General features: G+C 50.5%; 2 protein-coding genes and 1 pseudogene across 4 annotated transcripts in view; 1 reads left to right on the forward strand and 2 right to left on the reverse strand.

Moving 5' to 3' along the window:
• Positions 1-4679: 4679 nt before the first annotated feature.
• LOC120824595 (vasorin) lies at positions 4680-11149 on the reverse strand. Its single transcript, XM_040185495.2, has 2 exons — positions 10961-11149; positions 4680-8007 (listed from the first exon to the last, which is right to left on the reverse strand). Exon 2 carries the CDS (start codon positions 7987-7989, stop codon positions 5890-5892), a length of 2100 nt encoding a protein of 699 aa, XP_040041429.2. The 5' UTR covers positions 7990-8007; positions 10961-11149; the 3' UTR covers positions 4680-5889.
• Positions 11150-12691: 1542 nt separating this feature from the next.
• Positions 12692-15937, reverse strand: LOC120824631 (beta-1,3-galactosyltransferase 5). 2 transcript variants are annotated; one of them, XM_040185558.2, is made up of 2 exons: positions 15840-15937; positions 12692-14422 (listed from the first exon to the last, which is right to left on the reverse strand). In XM_040185558.2, the coding sequence occupies exon 2, from the start codon at positions 14415-14417 to the stop codon at positions 13461-13463; it is 957 nt and encodes a 318-aa protein (XP_040041492.2). In that variant the 5' UTR covers positions 14418-14422; positions 15840-15937; the 3' UTR covers positions 12692-13460. The 2 variants fall into 2 exon arrangements, with proteins under 2 accessions (XP_040041492.2, XP_077936083.1); XM_078079957.1 differs by lacking the exon at positions 15840-15937 and adding an exon at positions 15365-15389.
• A 675-nt stretch (positions 15938-16612) lies between these two features.
• LOC120824597 (uncharacterized) overlaps positions 16613-23456 on the forward strand; it is a 7662-nt pseudogene continuing 818 nt past the window's right edge. The window contains exons 1-13 of the transcript XR_013450567.1: positions 16613-16863; positions 17749-17787; positions 17958-18180; positions 18856-19462; positions 19787-19895; positions 20283-20323; positions 20609-20633; positions 21235-21325; positions 21892-22033; positions 22353-22458; positions 22548-22678; positions 22985-23080; positions 23164-23454. The product of XR_013450567.1 is annotated as an uncharacterized LOC120824597 (transcript). The remainder of the gene's footprint in view (positions 16864-17748; positions 17788-17957; positions 18181-18855; positions 19463-19786; positions 19896-20282; positions 20324-20608; positions 20634-21234; positions 21326-21891; positions 22034-22352; positions 22459-22547; positions 22679-22984; positions 23081-23163; positions 23455-23456) is intronic.

Consider the following 23456-nt stretch of genomic DNA (forward strand, 5'->3'; position numbering starts at 1 on the left):
GAGCGCCCAGTAAAAATACAGCGCTCGGTTACTTTCTCATTTTGATATCTGGAGTGTGTGAGCCGTTTGGCTGTGTATAAATGTTGCTTCAGGGGGGTCACAGACTAACGTCCTGAGGCACTTTTTCTGAGCTGAGGTGTGTTAAAGGGTGTGACTTGATTAAGTAGCTTTAGTTCTTCACTTAGGACTCTTCATTCTTACTTAAGACTCTTCATTCTACAATTAGGACTCTTCAGTCTTACTTAAGACTCTTCATTCTACAATTAGGACTCTTCAGTCTTCACTTAGGACTCTTCAGTCTTACTTAAGACTCTTCAGTCTTCACTTAGGACTCTTCATTCTTACTTAAGACTCTTCATTCTTCACTTAGGACTCTTCATTCTTACTTAAGACTCTTCATTCTTCACTTAGGACTCTTCTATCTTACTTAGGACTCTTCATTCTACAATTAGGACTCTTCAGTCTTCACTTAGGACTCTTCTATCTTACTTAGGACTCTTCATTCTACAATTAGGACTCTTCAGTCTTCACTTAGGACTCTTCTATCTTATTTAGGACTCTTCAGTCTTCATTTAGGACTCTTCTATCTTACTTGGGACTCTTCATTCTTCACTTAGGACTCTTCTATCTTACTTAGGACTCTTCAGTCTTCACTTAGGACTCTTCTATCTTATTTAGGACTCTTCTATCTTACTTAGGACTCTTCATTCTTCACTTAGGACTCTTAAGTTCTGAGCATATTCCTAAATAAACTTCAATTAGTTTCTTGAACACACAAAACTTCAAATTAGTACTTATAACAATTTAAAAACGAAAGGATGTTTGAAGAAGGTAGACTATAACCCTTTAAAGAACTCGGCGTTGACAGCCCCGGGTCAGAAGGTCAGCAGCGTCCATGATGTTCAGCTTGTGGTACCACTCGTGTGTCTCTGGGGTCTCTGGAGGGTGTGAGTCCCCCGTGTGGAGCTGATGGGAGTGTGTGTGCGTTACTGAAGGAGCAGTGGCTCTGGTTTCAGAGGTCCTGCTCTCTCTCCTGTCAGTTTAACTGCAGACGTCTTAATCTGAGCTCTGCAGCGTTTGTTTGGGTGAAACGTAAGCAGATGTTGACACGGTGCTGTAAACACTCTGTGTCGGGGGGTCGCGTCAGGCCGTGGTTCAAGCTCACAGCGTCTTCCTCAGAGACATTACAGCTCGTTACATTCAAACCAGGAAGCAACCTCTGTTTCTTCAGAGTGGAGCCAAAGCTTCACTGCATTCCCTGTAGTGACCAGCAGGGGGCGAGTCCTCCGTCCCATAGACGTCTATGAGAAAGGACTAGTAAGTAAACATTAGTTTATGGTCACTGAAGAAATGGATTCATGTTCATTTGTATTTACACACAATAAATACAATTCTGATTCTCAAGACATTTAAATTTGAGGGGAAAAAATTGGTTGGAAGAAAAAAAAAAGGTCTTATCAACCAATGATTTCGCGACCCTCCTGCAGTACCGGACCCCCTGTTGAAGACCTCTGAGCATAAAACACCACCTCAGAAGTAACGTGAACACTCTGTTGGATGAGCTGGTTTCGACTGTTGACTCCTCCCTCCGTCATGCGTCTGAGGAGACCGGACGGAGAGCAGAGACGGACCCGACAGGACGCCTGCTGAACACAGCGGGGGGCTTTGCGCTGGTGTTGTAACAGCTGGTCTCACAGAGAACTCCCCATGGCTGCAGTTGTGTATCAGCATGTGTAGTTCGCACAAAGAGCTGACGGGTGGTGCTGAACCCTGAGCTCCGTCTGAAAGGCTACAGAGGCTCCGACCCCCGACACGTGAAGTAATGAGTCCGGTTCAGGCAACACAACTACCTGTTCAGGTTAGAGGGGATTCGGCCCCTTATGCACATTGTTCATCAGCCTTGTTTCACTGGCTGTTGTTTCATTTTCTATGACAACGTTCGTGTGTTGTGAAGGTTGTTAAAACCCTCTGAAACGTTTGAGAAAGGCCAGAACCCCCCCCCCCCCCCCCCCTCATACTACATCTGCAGTTCATGTAGCTGCTGCCTAAGAACCACTCGCCTCCTTCGCCAACAAACCACTCGACTCGCTGCCTCTTTGTCTTTGTTGGGACTTTCCCTCCTCTTCCTCCTCTTCCTCCTCGGCCCCCAAACTCCTGGTGCTGGTTAGTGATGAATCGTTCCTCTGGAGCTCCACGTCTCGTTCCACCCACACAACCTTCTCCACCCAACCTTTCCCCTCTTTTCCATCATGCTCCACCATCTGACGTGGGTTTGTTTAAGAAGTGACGTCTCGTTCAACATGGAGACATTTGTGTGTGTGTGTGTGTGTGTCTTTGTGTGTGTGTGTGTGTGTGTCTTTGTGTGTGTGGGAGACACTCGTCCTTCCTCTCTTGGCTTCATCCCACAAGGATCGTGGGAAGATCCTTCTGCCAAAACCAAAATAAATAGAAAAATAAAACGAGATGGAATAAACAAACATGTCTTCTATAATTAGATAAAGATGATTGTTCATTCTAGTTGTTTGTCCTTCACTTTTATCCGTCATTAATACACAATACAAACAGACGTCTACGAGGAAATGACTCTACTTCTCTGTAGTGACCAGCAGGGGGCGACTCCTCTGCTCCCATAGACGTCTATGAGGAAATGACTCTACTTCTCTGTAGTGACCAGCAGGGGGCGACTCCTCTGCTCCCATAGACGTCTGTGAGGAAATGACTCTACTTCTCTGTAGCGACCAGCAGGGGGCGACTCCTCTGCTCCCATAGACGTCTATGAGGAAATGACTCTACTTCTCTGTAGTGACCAGCAGGGGGCGACTCCTCTGCTCCCATAGACGTCTATGAGGAAATGACTCTACTTCTCTGTAGTGCCCAGCAGGGGGCGACTCCTCTGCTCCCATAGACGTCTATGAGGAAATGACTCTACTTCTCTGTAGTGACCAGCAGGGGGCGACTCCTCTGCTCCCATAGACGTCTATGAGGAAATGACTCTACTTCTCTGTAGTGACCAGCAGGGGGCGACTCCTCTGCTCCCATAGACGTCTATGAGGAAATGACTCTACTTCTCTCTGGATTTATTCCCTCAGTAAACATTGTAAACATGAGTTTATGTCTCTAGTTTCAAGTCTTCTTCAACACAACATGATGTTCCTTTAGTGAATGATGGTCCATGTGGAGCAGGGGACGCTTTAGGGCGGGGCTACACGCTGATTGACAACAATCACTGAGACGTCCTCTCCCTCCCACAAGGTTTGATTGACAAGTCTGTCAACTAACTGGGGAGAAAAACAACGCAGCGCTTTTAGTTTGTCACCAAAGACGACAAAGAAAACTAATGTCACTTTAAGAGACAACATCCTGTAGAGGCCCTGAGGGGGGACGGGTGGACGGGGGAGACGGGGGAGACAGGGGGCAACATTCAGGAGACGTTGTTTTGTATTCTGATCATTTGATGCATTCGGCCTCTTTTTCCTCCACATGGACTGTTTTATTTAACTGAACCTGAAAAAAGTAAAACCACAGCTGACTTTAGAGCGCAGAAAGCCCCCCGACCCCCCCGACCCCCCCCTTTAAACAGATGAGTAACTGGTGGAATGACAGCGAGGGAAAGCTTGAACTCTCCCCCCTCTCCTCTCAGCACTCAACCAATGAGCACATAGTTACACTCATAATACCAAGAATTGATCCAGTGGGACGTCTGATAATGTTTGTTCTTCCATATTAGGAAATGACAGAAAATGAGAGGCGACGTCTAATGAAACAGTTTCTGATGGTAACAATGGACGAGCTGCTTATTTGTGATTTGACCCAGAGGTCAAAGGTCGGCCTGCTCGGAGCTGCAGGGGAGGAGCAGACTCTCTACATTACACAGGTACAGCTGCATTGACACACACACACACACACACGTTTAAACCATTATCAAGTTCAACAATCTGTCTGCAGCTGGAATCCGGCCCGTTGACTCCATCAACCCGCCTCCAGCAGGCCGGACCGCCTTCATTACAAGCAGATTGTTCCAATCAATCAGCCTCACACACACACACACGCACACACACACACGCACGCACACACACACGCACACCGTCAGAGAAGGAAAGCCTCCAAACGAGAAGCACGTTTTGGTCTTAATGGGGGAGCTGGTCGTGAAGGTGGGAGATTAAATGTAGGAATTGTTGTAAATAAATCGATTCCCACGGTTGTCGTGGTGACGTCACCCATCGGCAGGGGGATGTTTTGTGCAGCGCCGCCCTAAAGAGAATACAGCAACAACACATGAAGCTTTGACCAGAGTTCAAAGAGCGGGAGGTCGTCTCCTGATTGGATCCAGACTGAGGAGCAAACGCGACCTCCGGCCTCTCTGGTCTTCTTGGATTTTGAAGCGGTCGACCAGTTTTTACGAATCTAACCGGCAAAATAAAACTCCCCCTTTGTCACCTTCTTGTTTCAGCGCAAAGAACCAAAACACAAACGTTTGATTGTTATCTGGGGGATTACCCAGCGTACCTTGCAGGAAGTTCCGCCCACGCTGGCCTCTGATTGTCATCAGGCAACAAGCTAACGTTAGCCTAGCAGTGCTACTAACCAGAACGTCCTGCGCTCAGGTGCGTCAGCCTCTTTCACCCTTAATGATGAAGTTATTTGTGTCCCTTACAGCACAAAAGAGCAGAGATCCAAAGCAGGTTTGTCTTTTTAATACTGGTCTTTTCTCAGCTCATTGACAAACACACACAAAGCTGTAATTGATGAACACAGAAACACAAAACAACAGATTAAGATTAAAAACCCAAAGCCTCCCCTAAATAATCCGGGAAGGTTGAGACGCTCTGTGCGGATATCTCAACATCTCCGGCCTCCAGCGTCGAGCGCTCATGTTTGTAGTGGAACTGACAGAATGAAGCCAGTAGAGTTCTAGTGCAGACGGACACCTGAACCAACAGATGGAACGCGTCCTCCGACTGCTGAGTGGACGCACGTCGCTTTCTGGAAGGACACTTCAGTGCGTAATGTCCCACAACACGATGTTATAAAGGTTCCGCTCAGCTGCTACGGCACATGGCTGAGATTCTTTCCTAGACATAAGAAGTAAAAGTGAAAAACGAGGCAACAACAAATGAATCCAAATGGTGCAGCGAGCATTTCGCAGCCCGGCTCGCTGTAAACAAGCCAAACGCACATCAGTGATCCGAGGCCGAGGAGCCGATCACCACTCGGCCTAAAGCCAAAGGAAAAGGTCCTTTGAACACAGTTTGGGGTTTGGCTTCGAGTGAAGAATCTGTGGTTCCTCCTGGTGGAGAAAACAATCCGCCTGACACTCGATGGTCCCCCGACATCAACCCTTCAACAAGGCGAAGAAACGTAAATCAGTCCATCCGTGTGATGAGAGAAGAATTATTCCAGATTAGATAATATCAGAAAAGTAAACCGTTTGAGTTCTGACATTTCTTCATGCAAACTTCGTCAGCGTGGGACCCAGGAAGAGGGTCGGTGCGAGTTCTCTTCATGATCCCCACTTCTTCAGTAGCCCAAACACCGATGGGCCCTTTCACTCCAGACAGTCCCTCCCTAATCCAGCAAAAACGATTTCACCGTATTCCCAAAGTTCCTGTTACACAAACACAACGACCACGACCGTGGACCCTCCCACTCGTCTGCACTTAGTTTAATAACTTGTTTAGTTTTCACACCCAACCAACGTCGCTGGAGGACTTCTTCCTGATTAATCCCCATTAAGATCCAGTCTGAAGTATCTTTTTCAACCAAAGGGACCGTAAATGACACCTTTCCAATTGTGGATATCTGATATTAGAATGAACAATGAACAATTTCCTGAAGGGCCATCTGCCTTCAACGACTTTAAAATGGTTTTGCAGTTTATTTATATTCATCTTAAAAACAAGATGGCTTTGAGGACGCTAGATTGTTATTTGATGAGCAGTGTCTTTGCATCAAGGGTAGTTCATAGTCCAAACCCCCGTTCCGTTGGGGCGGCTGAGGATTGTGACCGTGGTCGATCTCCGGCTGTTTGTGGGAGAGCGTCCCATTCGCCCCGTTCTCCAGACAGGCCTTCACCCCCTCCTGCCCCACGGGGTCGGGACCCGCCGGGTCCAGCTCCAGCTCCAGCTCCGCCCGGGACTGCCTCCTCTTTCGAACGCAGACGATCGCCCCGGCAACCACGGCCAACCCCGTCACCAGCGCCAGCGCAGCCACGGCCAGGACGAGGGTGTAGGTCAGCGGGCTCTGCGTCTCCACCCGGGGCTGCGAGGACGAGAGCGGCGGCCCTTCGGTGCGAGCCTCTGTGCACGACCCCGTCTCTGCAGACCTGTTGGCCCTCGGGGCGACCCGCTCTCTCAGGGGGCTGGCGCAGACCGAGTAGGTGCAGTTGGGTCTCAGCCCACGCAAAGTGTACTCTGGGTAGGACGCTGGTACACTCAGGATTATGGGGCGGCGGTCCGGCCCAGAGAGGTTGCGGTAAGTCAACCGGATGCCGCGGATGTGCGGCCGCGTCTCAATGAAGCGGTGCAGATCGAGGAGGATGGAAGTGGAGGTGACCTGGCGTGAACTGATGGCATCGAGCTCAGCCGGCATTGCGGCGGCCTGCAAAACTTTTGCTGCTGAAGGCTTCGGGGTCTCAGAAGCCTGGTCCACATTTTCACAGTAGAGGCCAGAGGTTCCCGACGGACAAAGGCAACCAAGCTGACCAGACGGATCAAAATGACAAGTTCCCCCATTGAGGCAGATGTTCAGTGGGCAGATGTCCTCACCGCTGGTGGAGCTCTGGGAGACTGGAGGTTCTGGTGAAAGGGTGCCGTGGGTGTTTGAGGAGGCTGTGGCCTCACTGGGTGGAGGAGGAAGAATAGCGTTGGTGTGGATGGTCCCGGGAGATGTGGCTGGAATCCGTGGAGCTATAGTACTGCCAATGGGGACGCCAGTCAGCACCGTCCTGATAGACGGACACCCAAAGTCTTTGTGCTCAAGTGCTGAAAGCATTTTCCCGGCATTGACCAGGGGGAAGTGACATCTGGTTTCCTCAGGCCTCCCGAGATCCACGTTCTTATCCTTTAGCCAAACAGGGAACCAGGCTAATGGACACAGGCAGTTAAATGGGTTCTCAGCTGCAGTCAGGTGCATCAACCTCGGGAAGGTCTGGAAGAAACTTTGGGAAAATCCCTGGAGATTAAGTCCACTGAGATCCAGTTCTTGAAGCCCACTCAGGCTTTGGAAGTCCTCCACACGGAGCTCGCTCAATGGGTTGGTAGCCAGGCTGAGCTTGGTCAGCCCCTTGAGGGAGTCATGCTTCAGGGCCTGGGGCAGCTCACTTAACTGGTTATTGGAGATGTCGAGCTCATGGAGGTTCCCTAGAGAAGCTATGAGATCTTCATTCACAGTAGTGAGGCCCAGTGAGGCCACCTTAAGGGCCTCCAGGTGGGGAGTCTGAAGGTCTGAGGGCCCCAGAGTTGGGATGTTGTTGTAGCTGAGGTCCAGAAGAAGAAGTCTTGGGAGACGAAGGGATGGCAGAGAGGTGAGCTGGTTTCCTTGCAGTTTAAGTTCCAGTAGCCTCTCAAAACCTTCAAAAGCTTCTGAGTGGATGCTTTGAATGAGGTTGGCATGGAGATACAGCCTCTCCAGCTGGACCAACCCGGAAAAACTGTCTTTGGAGATGTGCGTAATGCGGTTGAAGGACAGGTCTAAGTTCCTGAGCTTTGACAGCATCTCAAACGCACCGCCTGGAATCTCTGCCAGCTCATTCTGGCTCAGATCCAGCAACTCCAATTCCACCAGGTCTTTGAAGTCATCTTGGGTCAACGTATTGATGCTGCTCTGGAAGATGAAGAGTTCTCGGGTGGTGGCGGGGACACGGGGCACGGTGCTGGAGCGCCGATGGAAGCAGAAGACGGAGTCCTGGTCCCGGCAGGCGCAGTCGGCCGGGCATTCAGAGGACAACACCAGGCCAGATGAGAGGAAGAGGAGCAGGAAGTGAGGCCGCATGGCGCCAGGCCTCAATCTCTGAAAGGTATTAGAGACAGAAGATGGTTGGTGTTAAATTAGCTAATTTCGCTCTCGGTCTCGCTTTACAAAGTGACGCAGACAACAGGCTGTAAATAGTTAGAAATTGTCCTCATCGAGGAAGAAATAAACGTTTTCAAAATCAAACTCTTAACCCCTTGATTCTATTTGTCCGTAAGAAATGCCGGAGGATTTTATCTTTATCCCGTCCACGAGGATCACGACCCAGAGGCCGTGGCCCCGGGCCGACACAGCCCACCCAGGGTGACCCCTCCTGGGACCGCGAGGAGGCCGCGAGGAGGCCGCGAGGAGGGCCGGCAGCCTCCTGCGCGTGTTTACGACACGGCCTCCGCCTGCGAAACAAAGTGATGCAGCTGCGCGTTAACACACACACACACACACACACACACACACACCTTACCAACAACATGGGCAGCATGAGCCACACAACGAATGTGTCAGCTTATTAATCCTGTCAGGGAAATACAGCTTTCAAATCTGCGTCTTGTGCAAAATAGTTGCTCAGCCTTTTTTGTAGTTGTGTCCTGTGTGGTTGTTTGTTGACTCTTTGTGGTTGTTTGTTGACTCTTTGTGGCTGTTTGTTGACTCTTTGTAGGGTCTGTGCCCTGCAGGCGTGCTCACAAATCCATCCACGTCAACGGGAGTTAAAGTTGGTTAGTTGATGGTTTTTGTTTTTTAATGATTACACTTGATTTGATTTGAAAAGAACATAAATACAGAGACATTAATCGGCTGCATCTCTTCCATGAAGGACGGAATGATGCATCGGTTCAGGAGAAGGGTCATGAGATGTAGTACATATGTCTTTACCACCCGTCTGGCTGTGTGAGGGAAATCATTCCTGAACAAAGACGTTTTATTAAAGGCTCCCCCTTTCTCCCCCCATTCCTTCCCCTCTCCTCAGAACACACCCAGTCAGACTTTGCAGGAATTTGCAATATTCTCTGGAAATCTGTCTTTATAAACACAGAGGGAAGGAGAAGAAGAAGGTGGAGGGAAGAGAAAAGTGGCTGTAGATAGAACATTGATATCTTCATGGAAATGATTTAAGAGCCACATTTGGGACTTTAACAGTAAACCAGAGGTTCTGTGGATCAAACCTCTGATATTAGACTGAGAGCTACAAAGACGGCCTGGAAGACGCTCGAAACATACTATGACCTGTGTACCTGGTCTACGGGGACATTACTTCATTCCACTGGAGCGCTGGAGTTAGTAGCACGACGTTTCCTGCATCTGTTAAACAGCTTTATAAACCTCTGAGCCCGCAAAAGTCTAATGTGCGTATGTATGTATAATATATTTATATATTTACATATATAGAAGAGCGTATATGGTCGCGTCATGGAGAATTGAGCAAACGGAGGAAAATGACGTTGGTGTCCCTCGTTTCCTCCACGTCTGGATCAAGGAGCGACGTAGTGAAGCAGCTCGGCGGTTTGACGCTGTGACCTAAAGCGAGCCGCGACGTATCCGGAGCCTCAGCCGGCTCCCAGGGACAGTAAAGACCACCGACAACTGCCCTCCTAGCGCTATGTAGCTCTATGTAGCGCTTTGAAGCTTCATGTAGTGCTTCGTAGCTCTACGTAGCTTCATGTAGTGCTTCGTAGCTCTATGTAGCTTCATGTAGCTCTATGTAGCTTCATGTAGCTCTATGTAGCTTCATGTAGCTCTATGTCGCTTCATGTAGTGCAGCTCATGTTCATGTAGCTGAACTGATGCTGTTGCTTACTTGCATTTAGTTTGTAACATTCACAATGTGGACGTGTTTCATAATAAAGTGGAGATGGTTCAGTCAAATATTCATCAAGGTTACGTTTTGTCACGTTGGAGGTCTTGTGTCTTTGTTTCGTTGTTTTCTACTAATTAGAACCTTTACTACGGTGGCTTATAGCAGAGGACGGAGCCTTCTGATTGGACAGAAGGACTCTTTTAACAGGATATGATCCCGGGCTCTCAAGCGTCACGCACTCCCGCCACACATCCAACTCCTCACGCCAAGGAATCGGACTCCGGTCACCGAGCCGTGTACCCCCCCCCCCCCCCTTATTTACTTATGGACGACAATGACAACAGTGCACGAGGAATAAAATAAAATATAATGCTATGCTAATGCTATTAATGAACATATAAATGCTGCAGTCTGTATGAGGTCTTTAGAGGTCTTTCTTTTGCCCCCCCAACCTTCATGTCTGTGAGGCCTATCTATGCATTCTTATCTCTTGTCCCTCCTCACTGAGTGAGCAGCGCCTCATTCTTTGTTCCTGTGTAGTTGCCATGGTGGTTTGACCCCAACACTTATTGGTTGACCCCTGGGATTAGTCCGAGCTACAAACAGCCCTGAAGCTCCTCTGCAGCATCTCAGAACTCTTCATTAAATCTGAGGCAGCGGGTCAGGAATGTTGGCCCCGCCCCCTCCCTCCCCTAACTTCCCCCAAACGCTCAATAACAATTAACATTGATTGAAGCCTTCTGGGAGATATCGACCCAACGTGCACGGCCCGTGTCTCCATTGTCAACATGTGTCTATTGTTACATACATAGTTTCAGTGAAGACATCATGTCTAATTTAACCCTTTCATCACGTGACGGATAAATATACTGTGACGTCATCAATCGCTTCAAATCAAATGTCAGAAGGCAGGTAGAAAAAGAGATTCATCAAAAAAAGACAGTAGGTCGAAGAACGACAGAGAACATCTGTCTGCAGATGCGAAGAGCAAAGCCCCCCCCGCCTCCCCCCCAATGGAAGCGCTTCCCATCCCGACCCGGTGGAACAGTGGACGCGCCGGAGAAGGGATCGATTACGACCCGATTAACCGATTAATGATAGATAGAGAGATAGCAGCTATGACGTAAACACGGGACACGCCGGTGAGAACACGAACGTACCGTTTGTGCACAGGTAAGAAGGCGCACGAGAGGAGCTCACCTTGGTGAAAGTTATCCTAAAGTCCGCGGGAGTGCGCTCAAGCGGCTCGTCCCCACCAGAACCCGCGTTGAATCCCCGGCGTGCGCGTGCAGGGGCCTCAATCCGTGCACGTCCTCTTCATGTCTGTGCAACGCGTCCGTCCCGCCCGACTCTCACTCACTGCGGGAGGCGCGCGCTCCAACCCGGGCTGAGGGAGGTGGGCGGGGCCGTGCGAAGCGCGCCCCCGAGGGGGGCTGCACCTGTGAACCACATTTAATCAAAAAAAGACGTTTTATTGTGAAAAGCTTGGAGATAGCAGTTTCCTTCTGATTTGAAAGTAAAGTAATCTCACTGCGTCCGTCTGGGTTTGATTATTAAAATGTCCAAAGCTTGCTTCGGTTTGAGTGAAGTTCAGGGACATCTGAGGAGTAGGAATGTGGAGCATTCAGGAGCGTGTGTATTAAGTTTAATCACCTGGAGAAAAGAAGCTTCTAAACTAAGATGTGATGTTATATCAAATATAAAATTTATATTCAAGGGTATAAAGTGAACTCCTGCTTCCACCGCTGTCGGCTCACCTGCCTCCATCCTGGATGGATGAAATCCTCATCGGTCCGCACTGCATGCTGGGATATGCTGCTGAGATAAATCAGACCTGTACGGAGTCAATTCCAGGTCAAAGGTTTTGATCATTTGACAAACAAAAAGAACCCTTAACGATTAAGATTTGGTCTTGAGCATTGAAAAATGAGTATTTTCGGGTTGAATAAAGTTTTTACTCACTTCTATCACTTTTTTCATTCTTCACTTCTATATTTTTAGATACTCCCTGTGAACCTTCAGGAGACTTAAGAATCAAGCCTTTCTATACACTACATGTAAAACCATTGCACCGGAGGCAACGTTCTGTTTAGCGAGAACACTGAAGTTTCCCACTTCCGCAAACGCAGCATCCGCGCGATGGAGTTCGGCAGAGATTGAAGGAGATTCACAGACACGAACTGGAACACAGGCGCCGCCCCTCTGTAACCATGGTGACCGTGTCCCCGCGTCCTCGTCCCACCGGTCGGTTAATCGTGGTTGAATCTGCCCTCAGCCTTATTTGATAAGCTGTCACTCATGATTACGTTGATGCCCCGCCCCCCTACGAACCGAGTCAAAACTACATTCAACCCGAAGCACTTTTTGTCCACTTATTATGAATTATTCAACGTTCAAGACCAGCAAGCTGATGAATGAGTGGTACATTATCATAGCAGTCACTGGCTCCCCAGAGGATGAATCCTGGTGGTTTCGTGACCTTTTAAGAGGAACTTTGTTGAACTGTTGTTTGTCGTAATACTTTTGAAAATTGGTTTATACTTTTATACATAAAGGCCGGACTGAAACCGGAAGACAAACTGCTTTCCAAATAAAAGCCCGAGAGCTCTGAGCCCCGCTGACTGTGACGTGGGCAGTTTCACCAGGAGGAAGAAGCCGTGAGAACGTTCCTCGGCCGGTGTCTCGGGTGGGATCTCTGAAAAGGTTTGAGGAAACCTGATTTGCAGGCTTGTCAACAGCAAAGTAAGATGGATCATTTTCAAACATTTCCTCTGACTGGGCTCGAGGACGGACCGGTTCCCCTGCGGGGGCTTCCATGGAGCCGCTGAAGCTGCAGCTTTTTATCACGTTGATGTGTGAAGGACACCAGCTGTGTGGACATGTTTGATCGGCATCAAATGTATATTATTGACGGGACACGGTGGTAAAGAGTTTCATAGGAGAGTTTTGGTGCTTTATTGAGATCACTGAGGGAAAGAACATGGCAGACATTTAAAGATGGAATGAGCAGAAGAACCTTCCAACAAATCAATCAACCCTTTCCCATCTGAACCTCGTCCAGCCGACGTCATCCTCCATTAATGTTGCTTCAGATCCAGGCGACTGAGTCAGATAATTAGTCCAGCCATCTCAAAGCGACTGAAAGCTTCCATCAACAGCAACAGGAGGCATTCAGGGTCACCAGTTATCGCCAGCATTCCCTAAATCAAAGCACTGGCAAAGGACGGCGTCGTCCACCGACACTGGGAGGGAAGGTCGGCGCCGTGGGACGGAAAAGTCACTTCTAACGGAGTCGCATAAATCGCCCGCGGCTGCACGAATCCATTCAAACGTAAAACGTTTAACGCGTTTTAACAAAAGCTCACAAAGATCTTTAGATTCTACACAACAAATCTGAACTACATGTGATGGATCTCCTGCTGCTGAAGTGCAGCATGTGGAAACGGGAAGAAAACACCTCATTGGTTTCACGGCACCGTTTCTTGCCTTCAGGCTTCTCTTACTAAATGAGGAGGAAAGCCTTTTATCAAAGACGAGGAGAGGAAGACGAGCCGCTAACACGTGCATATTAACAACGAATGACGCAGTAATCCCGCAAATAAAAACCAAAGAGGAAGAAGATGAGCGGATTGTGACTCCGTGACAGCCGACAAATCCTGCTCTTCCAGATAAAGTTGTCCTGGTAACCCACCAGAAAGGCTCAGCATTGAGCGTCTGGCTGTCTGCTCCTCTCCCAGTAGCTCACCATCTGTGGGACGCTTGTCGTTGTCACGGCGATGACCTTAGAAAGGCTGCAGCTGCTCAGAGGATGCTTGGGGTCCACGATAAACATGGTGTCCTCCGGAGGGTCGGTGGGGGAGATGCCCAGGCGCTTCAGGCACATCCCCAGGTAGGCGTCCTCGATGAAGATGGGTTTGATGTGAGGAGCGACGGCCAGGATCTTGGCGGGCAGGTCCAGGGACATGACATAGGCCATGCCCAGGGGATACGGCGGGTACTCGGGCTCGGCCATCACCTTCTCCGGTATGTAGAACTTGTTGAATGGGTTTCTTAAAACCGGGCTGTGCCACCACACCAAACCAGTCATGTAGTTCTGTTTGGCCGTGCCGGGATTCAGCAGCAGTTTCAACGCGTTGGGGACGTGCAGCAACATATCGGCGTCGATCTTCACCACGTAGGAAGCCTCGGCGCAGTGCGCAGCCAGCCACTCCAGCATCGTCATGGTCTTGATGGTCAGGTTGCGGTAGGTGTCCTGGAAGTTACTCTGGATCAGGTCGCGGTGCTGCAGGTTCTCCTGTCGGAGCTTCTCCTGCTGCTGCTCGGCGTCAGCTCCCCCGGGTAGGCCCAGTACGAAGAGAGTCTCCACCAGCTGACCCAGAACCTGTTTCTCGCTTCCCCACGTCCTGCGGATGGAGTCCCGAGCCGCGACGTCAGCCGTTGCAACTTGAACCATGAGGAGCAGGAACGGGGTCCTGGTGCGACACGTGGCCGTGTCGTCCATGATGAACCTGTAGTTCCGTGGGTAGGCCACATGATATGGTCCAGGATCTGGGGCTTCGGTTGGGCTGCTCCTGGGGTTCCACCCAAAGCAGAGATAGAAGATGAGTGTCACCGCTCCTAGGGCGCAGGTACAAATGTATTTCGTCCTGGTATCCATGGAAACTAGACAGAAGAGACTCACATTATGACATGAAAGCACCACGTTTAAAGATAAATCTGATAAAACAAAAATGTTAATTCGATTATTTCCTTCATACGAGTCCCGTAAGAAAGAAGCCAAGTATTAAAAGTACTGTGATTGTCCTGTAAACTATTTGATTTGAATGGAAACTAAGACCTGTCTGTCAAGCGTCTACAAATGAATCAAGCTTCTTTTATAAATCCTCGGGCACATAAACAATGTCAAGAGTCAATATTGGTCACGTCTGAAAAGTTCTGATCGAGCGCCGGAGCCAATCGGTGCTGAGAAAACAAAGCCGGGTTAGAATGAGCTCCAGAGGACAGTTTGGGTCCCTGGAGCTAATGTCCATACGGGGACACGCAGCAGATGACAACCGTAGACGTACATACAGGCCTTTATGTATGTACGTCTATGATGACAACCAGTGTAACGCGTTACAAAGTAACACATTACTGTAATTCCACTACTTTTAGCGGTAACGAGCATGTAACAAAGTATTTCACAGAATAGTCGCGTACGTGCACGTAAACAGCGTCGCGTCGCTCATGAGGACAGAGCGCAGGATGCTGCAGGCGGCGCCACGCCAACAACCAGCGCTCCTCTTCACACGGACTGCAGAGCAGCCGATGGGCCGGCAGAGCGGATCGCTCGCTGTGTTGGAGATGAGATGCATCCTGTCATCCAGTCAGTTGCCTCAAACTGTTATTCTGTATTAAGTGAAGTATTAAAAAGGGCTTTTGTACTATTGCTTGATTTGAAGGCCTGTTGATTACAATAAATAGGTCTAAAAAACATGTTTATTGTGTTTGACTGTTCACTACTATTTATATTCATTACATTTAAAAAGCAGACATTAAAGTAATTTACTTTCCAGAGTAACTAATTACTTTTGATACACAGTAACTGGCGAGTAATTCAATTACCTTTAAAAGAAGTAACTAGTAACTAACTAAACCCTCATTTTCAGTAACTCGCCGCGCTGGTGACGACACACCTGGTGCATCTGCTGGGTTTGGCGCCATCTAGCGGAGAGGACGCACGTTGTGGCTTAAATGAGGCGTCTCGAGGTGTCAGGTGTCTTGCTCGGGGACCCTTTGACGCGGGACTTGTGGGCGGGGCCAACCTTGCGGTTCGGGTTAGGAGCACCTGCTCTACTTCCTCCTCCCTGGACCTCGGTTTGTCCTCTCTGGGCTGCCGTAGGAACACGCCATATTCTCAGACGGTTCGACGCTAAAGACACGGGACACGTTTAATGGTGTTTTCTCCCCTTACTCCCTAATGCGCCCCGTCCGGCTCCCGTCCGGCTCCTCCGGGACGCAAACGCGGAAGCGGCCACGCAGCGCGGCAACGTCCCTCCTGAGACCCTCACCACAAAGTTCCCATCGTACGTGTACGTACCTGCCGTCCGCGCTCCAACACGAAGTGCCGCCGCGGCGTCCTGCTGACGGTGGACAGGTGGGTCTGTTCACGCCCGAAGCCCCGCCCACCCGCCGGCCGAGACGCGCTAGCTCCGCCCTCGCAGTCCGGCCAGGTGCACAGGTGGGTGGTTCGCAGGGGAAACTTAGTGCTCCAACACAACCGATGTTTGCAAATACAAGTTTTACTAAATGTTCATGTACATAAATATAATTCAGAGCTTTTAACTTTTCACGAGTCCAACCCGACATCCCGACCTCTGACCTCTCCGCTCTGCATGTGATAAACTGCTTGTTCCTCCTCACTGAGAGCAAAACACTCGACTAGATCTCCACTCTTTGCTGTCCTGCTCCTAAATGGTGGAAGGAGGTCTCTGAAGACATCAGGACCACAGAGAGCCTTCACATCTTCAGACTAAAGACACACCTCTTCAGACTCTAGATGAAAGAGATCCACATAAGAAGAGCGGACGATGTCTTCTTGCAACAGCAATCAGGCAACACAATTGTGGCAAGTTATTGGGAACATCTGTGCAGCAGCACGCCAACATCTGTAAAGCAGGTTCCATCTCTGCAGCTTCCTGAGCGCTTTGCCTGAGTCCTCTTAACTGAGGATACGCGTCCTTCAAACAAGAATTGAATGTTTTGCAATGGTTTTCTCTTGTAAATAAAATGTGCAATCGAGAAGCTGCCCTAAAATCTGCCTTTGAAGTGGAACCTAAATGAACGCAATCAGTGGAAAGTTCCACTTTTTAGCCGGTTGGAATGAGGTCTTTGCCGTTCAGACCCAATTCCAACGTTGAATGACGTCATGTGCTCACTGGGTTAAACGAGTTGAATGCGCGTGGCGTAAGGAGCCACTGGGGGTCACGTGATATCTCTTTTATTTGTTTCCTTCTCGCGCATCGGACCCTCGCGTGTTTCGCAGAGCGACCCTCGACCCGGAGGCGCAACGTTAACGGCTGACCGTCAGTGAAGCACCATGGACGGCAGGAGCTACGGTTCAGGTAACTGAGCACCTTAGCCGGTGGCCGTGTGCCGTCACCGCGGACACCTTTGTGGATTAGCTCTCTTGTTAGCCGCGCGCTTTGTTACCGTGAAACCGCACCGCTAGCTCGCTAATGGCAGCAGCCAACTCCTGCTGGATGTGACCGTTAGCTTAGCGTGGGACAAAGACGCGTTAGCTAACGTTTATATATCAACACATATGCAGCTGTTGATTCATTAACTAACGTTATATATTATATTATTTTCTGATCGAACGTCGTATCCGACCGGTTAGCTAACATTAACGCAATGTAGCCGTGCTAGCCACTAGCTAGCCGCTTGTTCGCTAACGTGTAGGGTGGAGGTGCGGCCCATTGTTGTGGCGTGTTTACGGCGATGCTGATGTGAGCTGGCTAATTCTGTTAAATGTGGCTTGTGAGTGCGTTAAATCCTTCATTTAATGACAGGTAACAAACGGGAGGCTCCATAGCGGAATGACCGCTTCTATTGAGCCACAACGAGCTGCTTAAACCGCGATATTCCGCCGATTGCTCCAGAGGTTGGAAACAGAACCCAAAATAGGTGTTTGGGGGGAAATTGGTAGTCATGGAAAATACATTTTATTGCTTCGAATAAGCAAATAAAGAATAACTGTTTAGCTATAAGTTGCACGGGAAATGCGTCTATAAAGTACATTTAAAACCGTCATCAAAAGGACACTATTCTTACACGTTTTTGCCTTTTTGAACAGGACACAACTCTTAAATGTGTACAGCTCTGCCTCATTGCTGATCTGGATATTGATCATCAGCACAGAGGAAGTCTCATGTGTTCTGTAAAGCTTTAAAAGATCAAATAAAATAAAATGCATTAAAGCGGTTTGATGGTGTGTGTGTTTCTTGCAGGTTACTCCAGCTGGGGAGGCGGCAGCTCAGGAAGCAGAAGTGAGGAACGAGTGAATATGCTAAACCACACAATGTTATGTTCCTGATACACGTATACATGTTTTTCTTTAACCGTTCCTTCTCTTGTTGCTTATCTAACTTCTGTAACCACCTCTCCCCTTTAATCCCCATAACACATCGGTCTCATTAATAAATCTGAACCCTGTCAGGTTCCGGCGGCTTCGACCTCTACGGGGGGGGCTACAAAGACTCCGTGTCCGGCCTCGGGGGCTACGGGGGAGGAGGAGGAGGCCACATGAAGAGGGGTCTCTCCGGCGCGTCGCTGCTCTCGTCCACCGGCACAAACGCAGATGCCGTCATCGCCAAGATTAACCAGCGGCTGGACATGCTGACTCAGCTGGAGGGCGGGCTGAAGGGGACTCGGGGCGACCGGTAATATCCGCCCCCGCATGCACACGCTCTCCCCGATGTTTGATAGCACAGCGTATTAACCCGCGAGAGCTTGCCGCCATTTAGTTCGTAGTATGTTGGTCTCGCACGTTCCATTACCGCTCCGCTCAATGAGGAGGCTCGCCGTATCCATGGCGATGAAGCTCGCGCGGTGGCTGCCGACGGTCCCGTCCAGGAGAACCGAGGACTCGAACGCGTTGAGCTTTCAAATTCTTCTCATTTCATTTTGTCTGGTATGAAAAGCGTTTTGAGAAGCTTTTCTTCTACGACTCCTGCCGGTTAATGCGGTCAACGACCGGTCAGAACCTAAACTAGTACCCCGGTGCGTCCTGTGGTTGGTTGGGACCAGTGTCTCTAAGATTCTACACTTTGGTGACAGAAGCCCACTTCCTGTTTGAGAGCGACTCGTGCAGAAGCCTTGAGTCCTCCAGTGGGCGCGTTGCTTCGAGGAGCTCGGGCGGTGACGGTGCATGAAGTGCAGTAACGTTTTGTAACCGATGACATCGTTGCACGTGAAGCCAGTCCATCTCTTCTTGTTTCGCTCATCCTCCATGTGACCCGACCCTTTGCTCTGGCTTTAGTTTACCCCGGAGAGGCGAGTTCCCCCCTCCTTGCTCTCTGCTCGTCTCCATCAACCCTCTCCCTCCCTCCCCGCAGGTATGACCACTACGAGTCATTCGACTCGCGGGCCTCCGCTCTCCCCTCCTCACGAGATCTCTACAGATCTGGCGGCGGTAGCTATGGTTACGGCGGTGATGGCCGCGAGGACAACATGCTGCTGGGTCAGCGAGGAGGCTCTGGCTTCGGCGGGGGAATTGGGCTGGGCGGGGGGGGGGGAGGAGGAGGCTTCGACAGCCCCTCCTCTTCCTACGGAGTCGCTAAGATGCGACAGAATATGAGGGAGTCCTTCAACAGTGGCCCGGGTGGAGGCTCTGCAGGTGGAGGATGGCCCGCCGCAGGCCGGCGGTCGCCCCGACGGGGTGGGAGTGCCGTGGGTCGAGGAGCTGGTGGTGGAGGGTTTGGAAGCCGCAGGTCCGAACCCCCTCCTCTAGGCGGAGGTGGGCAGGGGGGCGGCGTGCAGCGCGGCCGCCCCCCCGGAGGTGGTAGAGGAAAGCTCCCATCCCTCCTGTCCAACCGCATGTACCCTGAGAGCGGGGGCTTCCACCAGGGCTCCACTCGAGGGCCCCACGACTTCCCCGGGAGGCACTTTGGAGGGGGCCCGAGGGCCGGCCGCCAGCGGGGCCGCAAGAGACCCCTCAACAAAGTAAGTACCTCCAGCCCCGAGCAGCCTGGGGGCAGATGTTTAGCCCCCTCTGAACCCTCTGCCAAAGTCCAATAGTCACACCAGACTCCCCTTTGTACAGTAAGAAAAGGGACAACCCCCCCGCCCAGAGGCGTCCAATGACGTCCCCTTGTGTGTTTGATTTATTGATTTCCGTCCTCAGGACGAGCATCGTACATGAATAACGGGCTTTGACTAGAACCACATTAGTCCCGCTGGCTACGTGACTGTAGTTCGGGCTCTGCGTGTGGGGGGGGGGGGGGGGGGGCTCTGCCTGTGGGGAGGAACTGACTGTGTGGACGGTAGCAGGTGAAGCCACAGCAGGATGTCCAGAAGAAGAGGAAGCAGTCGCTCACGGAGGCTGACGAGCCGGAGTCCAAGATGAACCGACCCGACGAGGCCGAAGCTCCTCAGGGTATTTAACGTGTATTTTACACCCTGTTTTTGTTTTTTAAACACAAAACTACACACGTTTGTGTGTAGTTTATTTTTGTTGGCGGCAGGAACACGTTGACACGTCTCTTCCTGTCGTCCTCGTGCACTTTGCCCTCAACTCTCCATCATTTAACGTGCAACAGTCTGCCCCAGTTAGCAGGACGTCTTCTATCCTCGGCCCTTTAGGGACACGCTGTCCTCTGCACGCGCTAACGTTAGATGTTGAGATGGAAGTAGCCTGGCAGCTAGCTTAGCATAGCAGTGCTTTAAACAAACTAGGTTAATATTTTGATTCTATAGACAGCTCTAATATCCACACACACACGTATGTGTTACGCCTGATGTCCATGTGCTTTGTGTTCAATAGAGCCAGCAGAGGACAACGGGGACGACAGTGAACCAAAGACAGTGAGTCAAATCTGACATTTTTATTCATTTTTGTTTGTATTTAAACACTTTACGTTTTCAAAAATAAACCGCTGTAAACAAAACGTTTTCTTTTCAAAAAGTTGATTAATTTGGTGGCAGGGAAAACTGTTGTGATGACATTTTGGGACTATTTATTATTTTATTCTCTTTGCGGTTAAAGTCCTTATTTCTTCACTGTAATTAACTTAATATATAATAATAATAATAAACCACATAAAGTAGTTTCCAGTAAAGGGAAATGAAATGTGTCGTCTTGTGTTTCAGGAGACGGATCCTGCTGCAGACAAAGGTGAGATCAGCTGATCCTCGTGGCTCCTTCTCTCCTCCTGCGGCTCGTGACCTCCGCTCTCGTCCTCCTGCGGCTCGTGACCTCCGCTCTCGTCCTCCTGCGGCTCGTGACCTCCGCTCTCGTCCTCCTGCGGCTCGTGACCTCCGCTCTCGTCCTCCTGCGGCTCGTGACCTCCGCTCTCGTCCTCCTGCGGCTCGTGACCTCCGCTCTCGTCCTCCTGCGGCTCGTGACCTCCGCTCTCGTCCTCCTGCGGCTCGTGACCTCCGCTCTCGTCCTCCTGCGGCTCGTGACCTCCGCTCTCGTCCTCCTGCGGCTCGTGACCTCCGCTCTCGTCCTCCTGCGGCTCGTGACCTCCGCTCTCGTCCTCCTGCGGCTCGTGACCTCCGCTCTCGTCCTCCTGCGGCTCGTGACCTCCGCTCTCGTCCTCCTGCGGCTCGTGACCTCCGCTCTCGTCCTGTCCTCCTGCGGCTCGTGACCTCCGCTCTCGTCCTCTCCTCCTGCGGCTCGTGACCTCCGCTCTCGTCCTCTCCTCCTGCGGCTCGTGACCTCGGCTCTCGTCCTCCTGCGGCTCGTGACCTCCGCTCTCCTTCTCTCCTCCCAGACTCGCCCAAACAGGAGCAGAAGACGAGTGTTCTGCCCCAAACACAGGACAAGCACCCCAAGATGAGGAAGAGGCGGGGCTTCCTGGAGAGGTGACGTTTTTACAGAGGTTATACCCAGTGCCAATCCAAAGTATAATACGGGATGAATATATATGGATTATATATAATTCTATAAATAGTTACACTATATAATATGTAGGGCTGTCAATTGATAAAAACATGTACTAATTAATCTCCCCACATTTAGCCAGGACGTTTTCACATGACTGTCTTTTAGGGACAGAGTGGTGGTCCTCTGCAGGTAGATGTTGAGATGGAAGTAGCCTAGCAGCTAGCTTAGCATAGCAGTCCTAAAGGGGTCCGTTTGCACTCGTCGGTCTATCTGACACGTGGAGGAATTCCTCTGCTTTACTTCCAATGCAAAAAGCTTCTCCAGCTACAGTCTCGCTCTCTGCGTCTGACTGACTGCAGCAGGCGGGGCTTCAGGGGTCAGGGGTCAACGCACACCGGGAGGGAACAAAGCTGCCGTAAAATATTTTGCCATCCACGATACTCTTAGATTAAAGCGTTAACTTTGACCTCGTTCTAATATTAATGTTTAACACCTCTACCAATGCAGTGCTGTCACAGTTCTAATGTGTCTGAATGTCTTTCAGGGTGATGTTCGCCTGCTCCGTCTGTAAGTTCCGCTCCTTCTACAAGGAGGAGATGGAGACTCACCTGGACAGTCGCTTCCACAAGGACCACTTCAAGTTCCTGTGCGGCCAGCTGTCCAAGCCCACCACGGACTTCCTGCAGGTGACTGAGCTTCATCCAGCATCTCCCCCGCCGGCCCATTTAATGCCTCCACGGCGTCCTGGGACGGACCGTGTGTCATTGTGCGCCCAGAATAAAAATAACCATTGGGTCTTTTTTCAGGGGGCGGGGCTTCATCCCCCATAATAGCAGGGAAACAGTTTATTTTCAGCTTTGTTTGTAAAAGCATTAAAATGTTGGTTTGTTTAAAGGCCGCCGAAGGATTAAAACCCATAAACCTAAACGGGGGAAGATGGGAGAGAACCAGGAAAGAGGGATGAAATAGTCGTGAGAGAGAATAAAAGTGTGTTTGTTCTTTCAGGAGTATCTGCAGAACAAGTTCAAGAAGACGGACTACAGAGTCGGGCAGCTGGAGAACCACAGCGCTGCTATCTGCCAGGTGTACAGGGAGCAGGACCTCACCAGAGGTGCGTGTCTGTGCGTGTGTGTGTGTGTGTGCGTGCGTGCGTGTGTGTGTGCGTGCACAGGTATTAACGCGTGCGTCTCCTCCGCCCAGAGCTCGGCATGGAGCACTTCATGAGGAAGGTGGAGGCTGCCCACTGCGCAGCCTGCGACCTCTTCATCCCCATGCAGCCCCACCTGATCCAGAAACACATCAAGTCTCCGGACCACAACTACAACCGGAAGGTAACCGGGAGCCGTTGCCACGGTTACGTTCGACACATTCTTCTTGAGTGCCGCTACGAGTTTGACCTCTGAATCCCAAAGAAGCTTTCTGTCTTAATCTAGAACTTGAAGGTCTGCTGTTTAAAAAGAAGTGAAACCAGTTTGCTTTTGTGTCACATGATGAATTCAGACATACTGTCTCCTCGTGGTTGAAATGCACGTATCGTAAGTCGCTGTGGGTAAAGGACGTGTGATGTACAACCTCAAACACCAAAGGGAAAAAAGCCTAAAGCGCTGTAGGTTAACGACTGATGTTCCGTGTCGAAGGGGATGATGGAGCAGTCGAAGAGAGCCAGTCTGTCCGTGGCTCGCAGCATCCTCAACCACAAGCTCATCGGCAAGAAGCTGGAGAGCTACCTCAAGGTGCGTTCACGGTGCCCGTGCCCCAGAGGCCCCCGCGGTGCGTTCACTGTCCCCGTCTCGACTGATCATTCTTTTGCCTCCAGGGAGAGAACCCGTTCGCCGGTAACCATGACGACCAGGATGCAGAGGACTCCATGGTGATGGACGTGTCTGAGCTGGAGTTGACCGGTGAGGCAGCAGACGAGCAGGCGGAGGAGCCGCTGGTTGAAGAGGTGTCGGCCCGAGATGATGATGATGACGATGATGAAGCAGCAGCAGAGAGGACGATGACGGCAGTAGAGGAGGAGAAGATGGAGGAGGGAGAGGGAGAGCAGAGGAACGAGGAGGAAGGCTTTGAGGTCGGAGAGGAGGACGAAGGATACGTAGTGCACGATGA

This window comes from Gasterosteus aculeatus, chromosome 9, assembly GCF_964276395.1.
Source record: "Gasterosteus aculeatus chromosome 9, fGasAcu3.hap1.1, whole genome shotgun sequence".
Taxonomy (NCBI): domain Eukaryota; kingdom Metazoa; phylum Chordata; class Actinopteri; order Perciformes; family Gasterosteidae; genus Gasterosteus; species Gasterosteus aculeatus.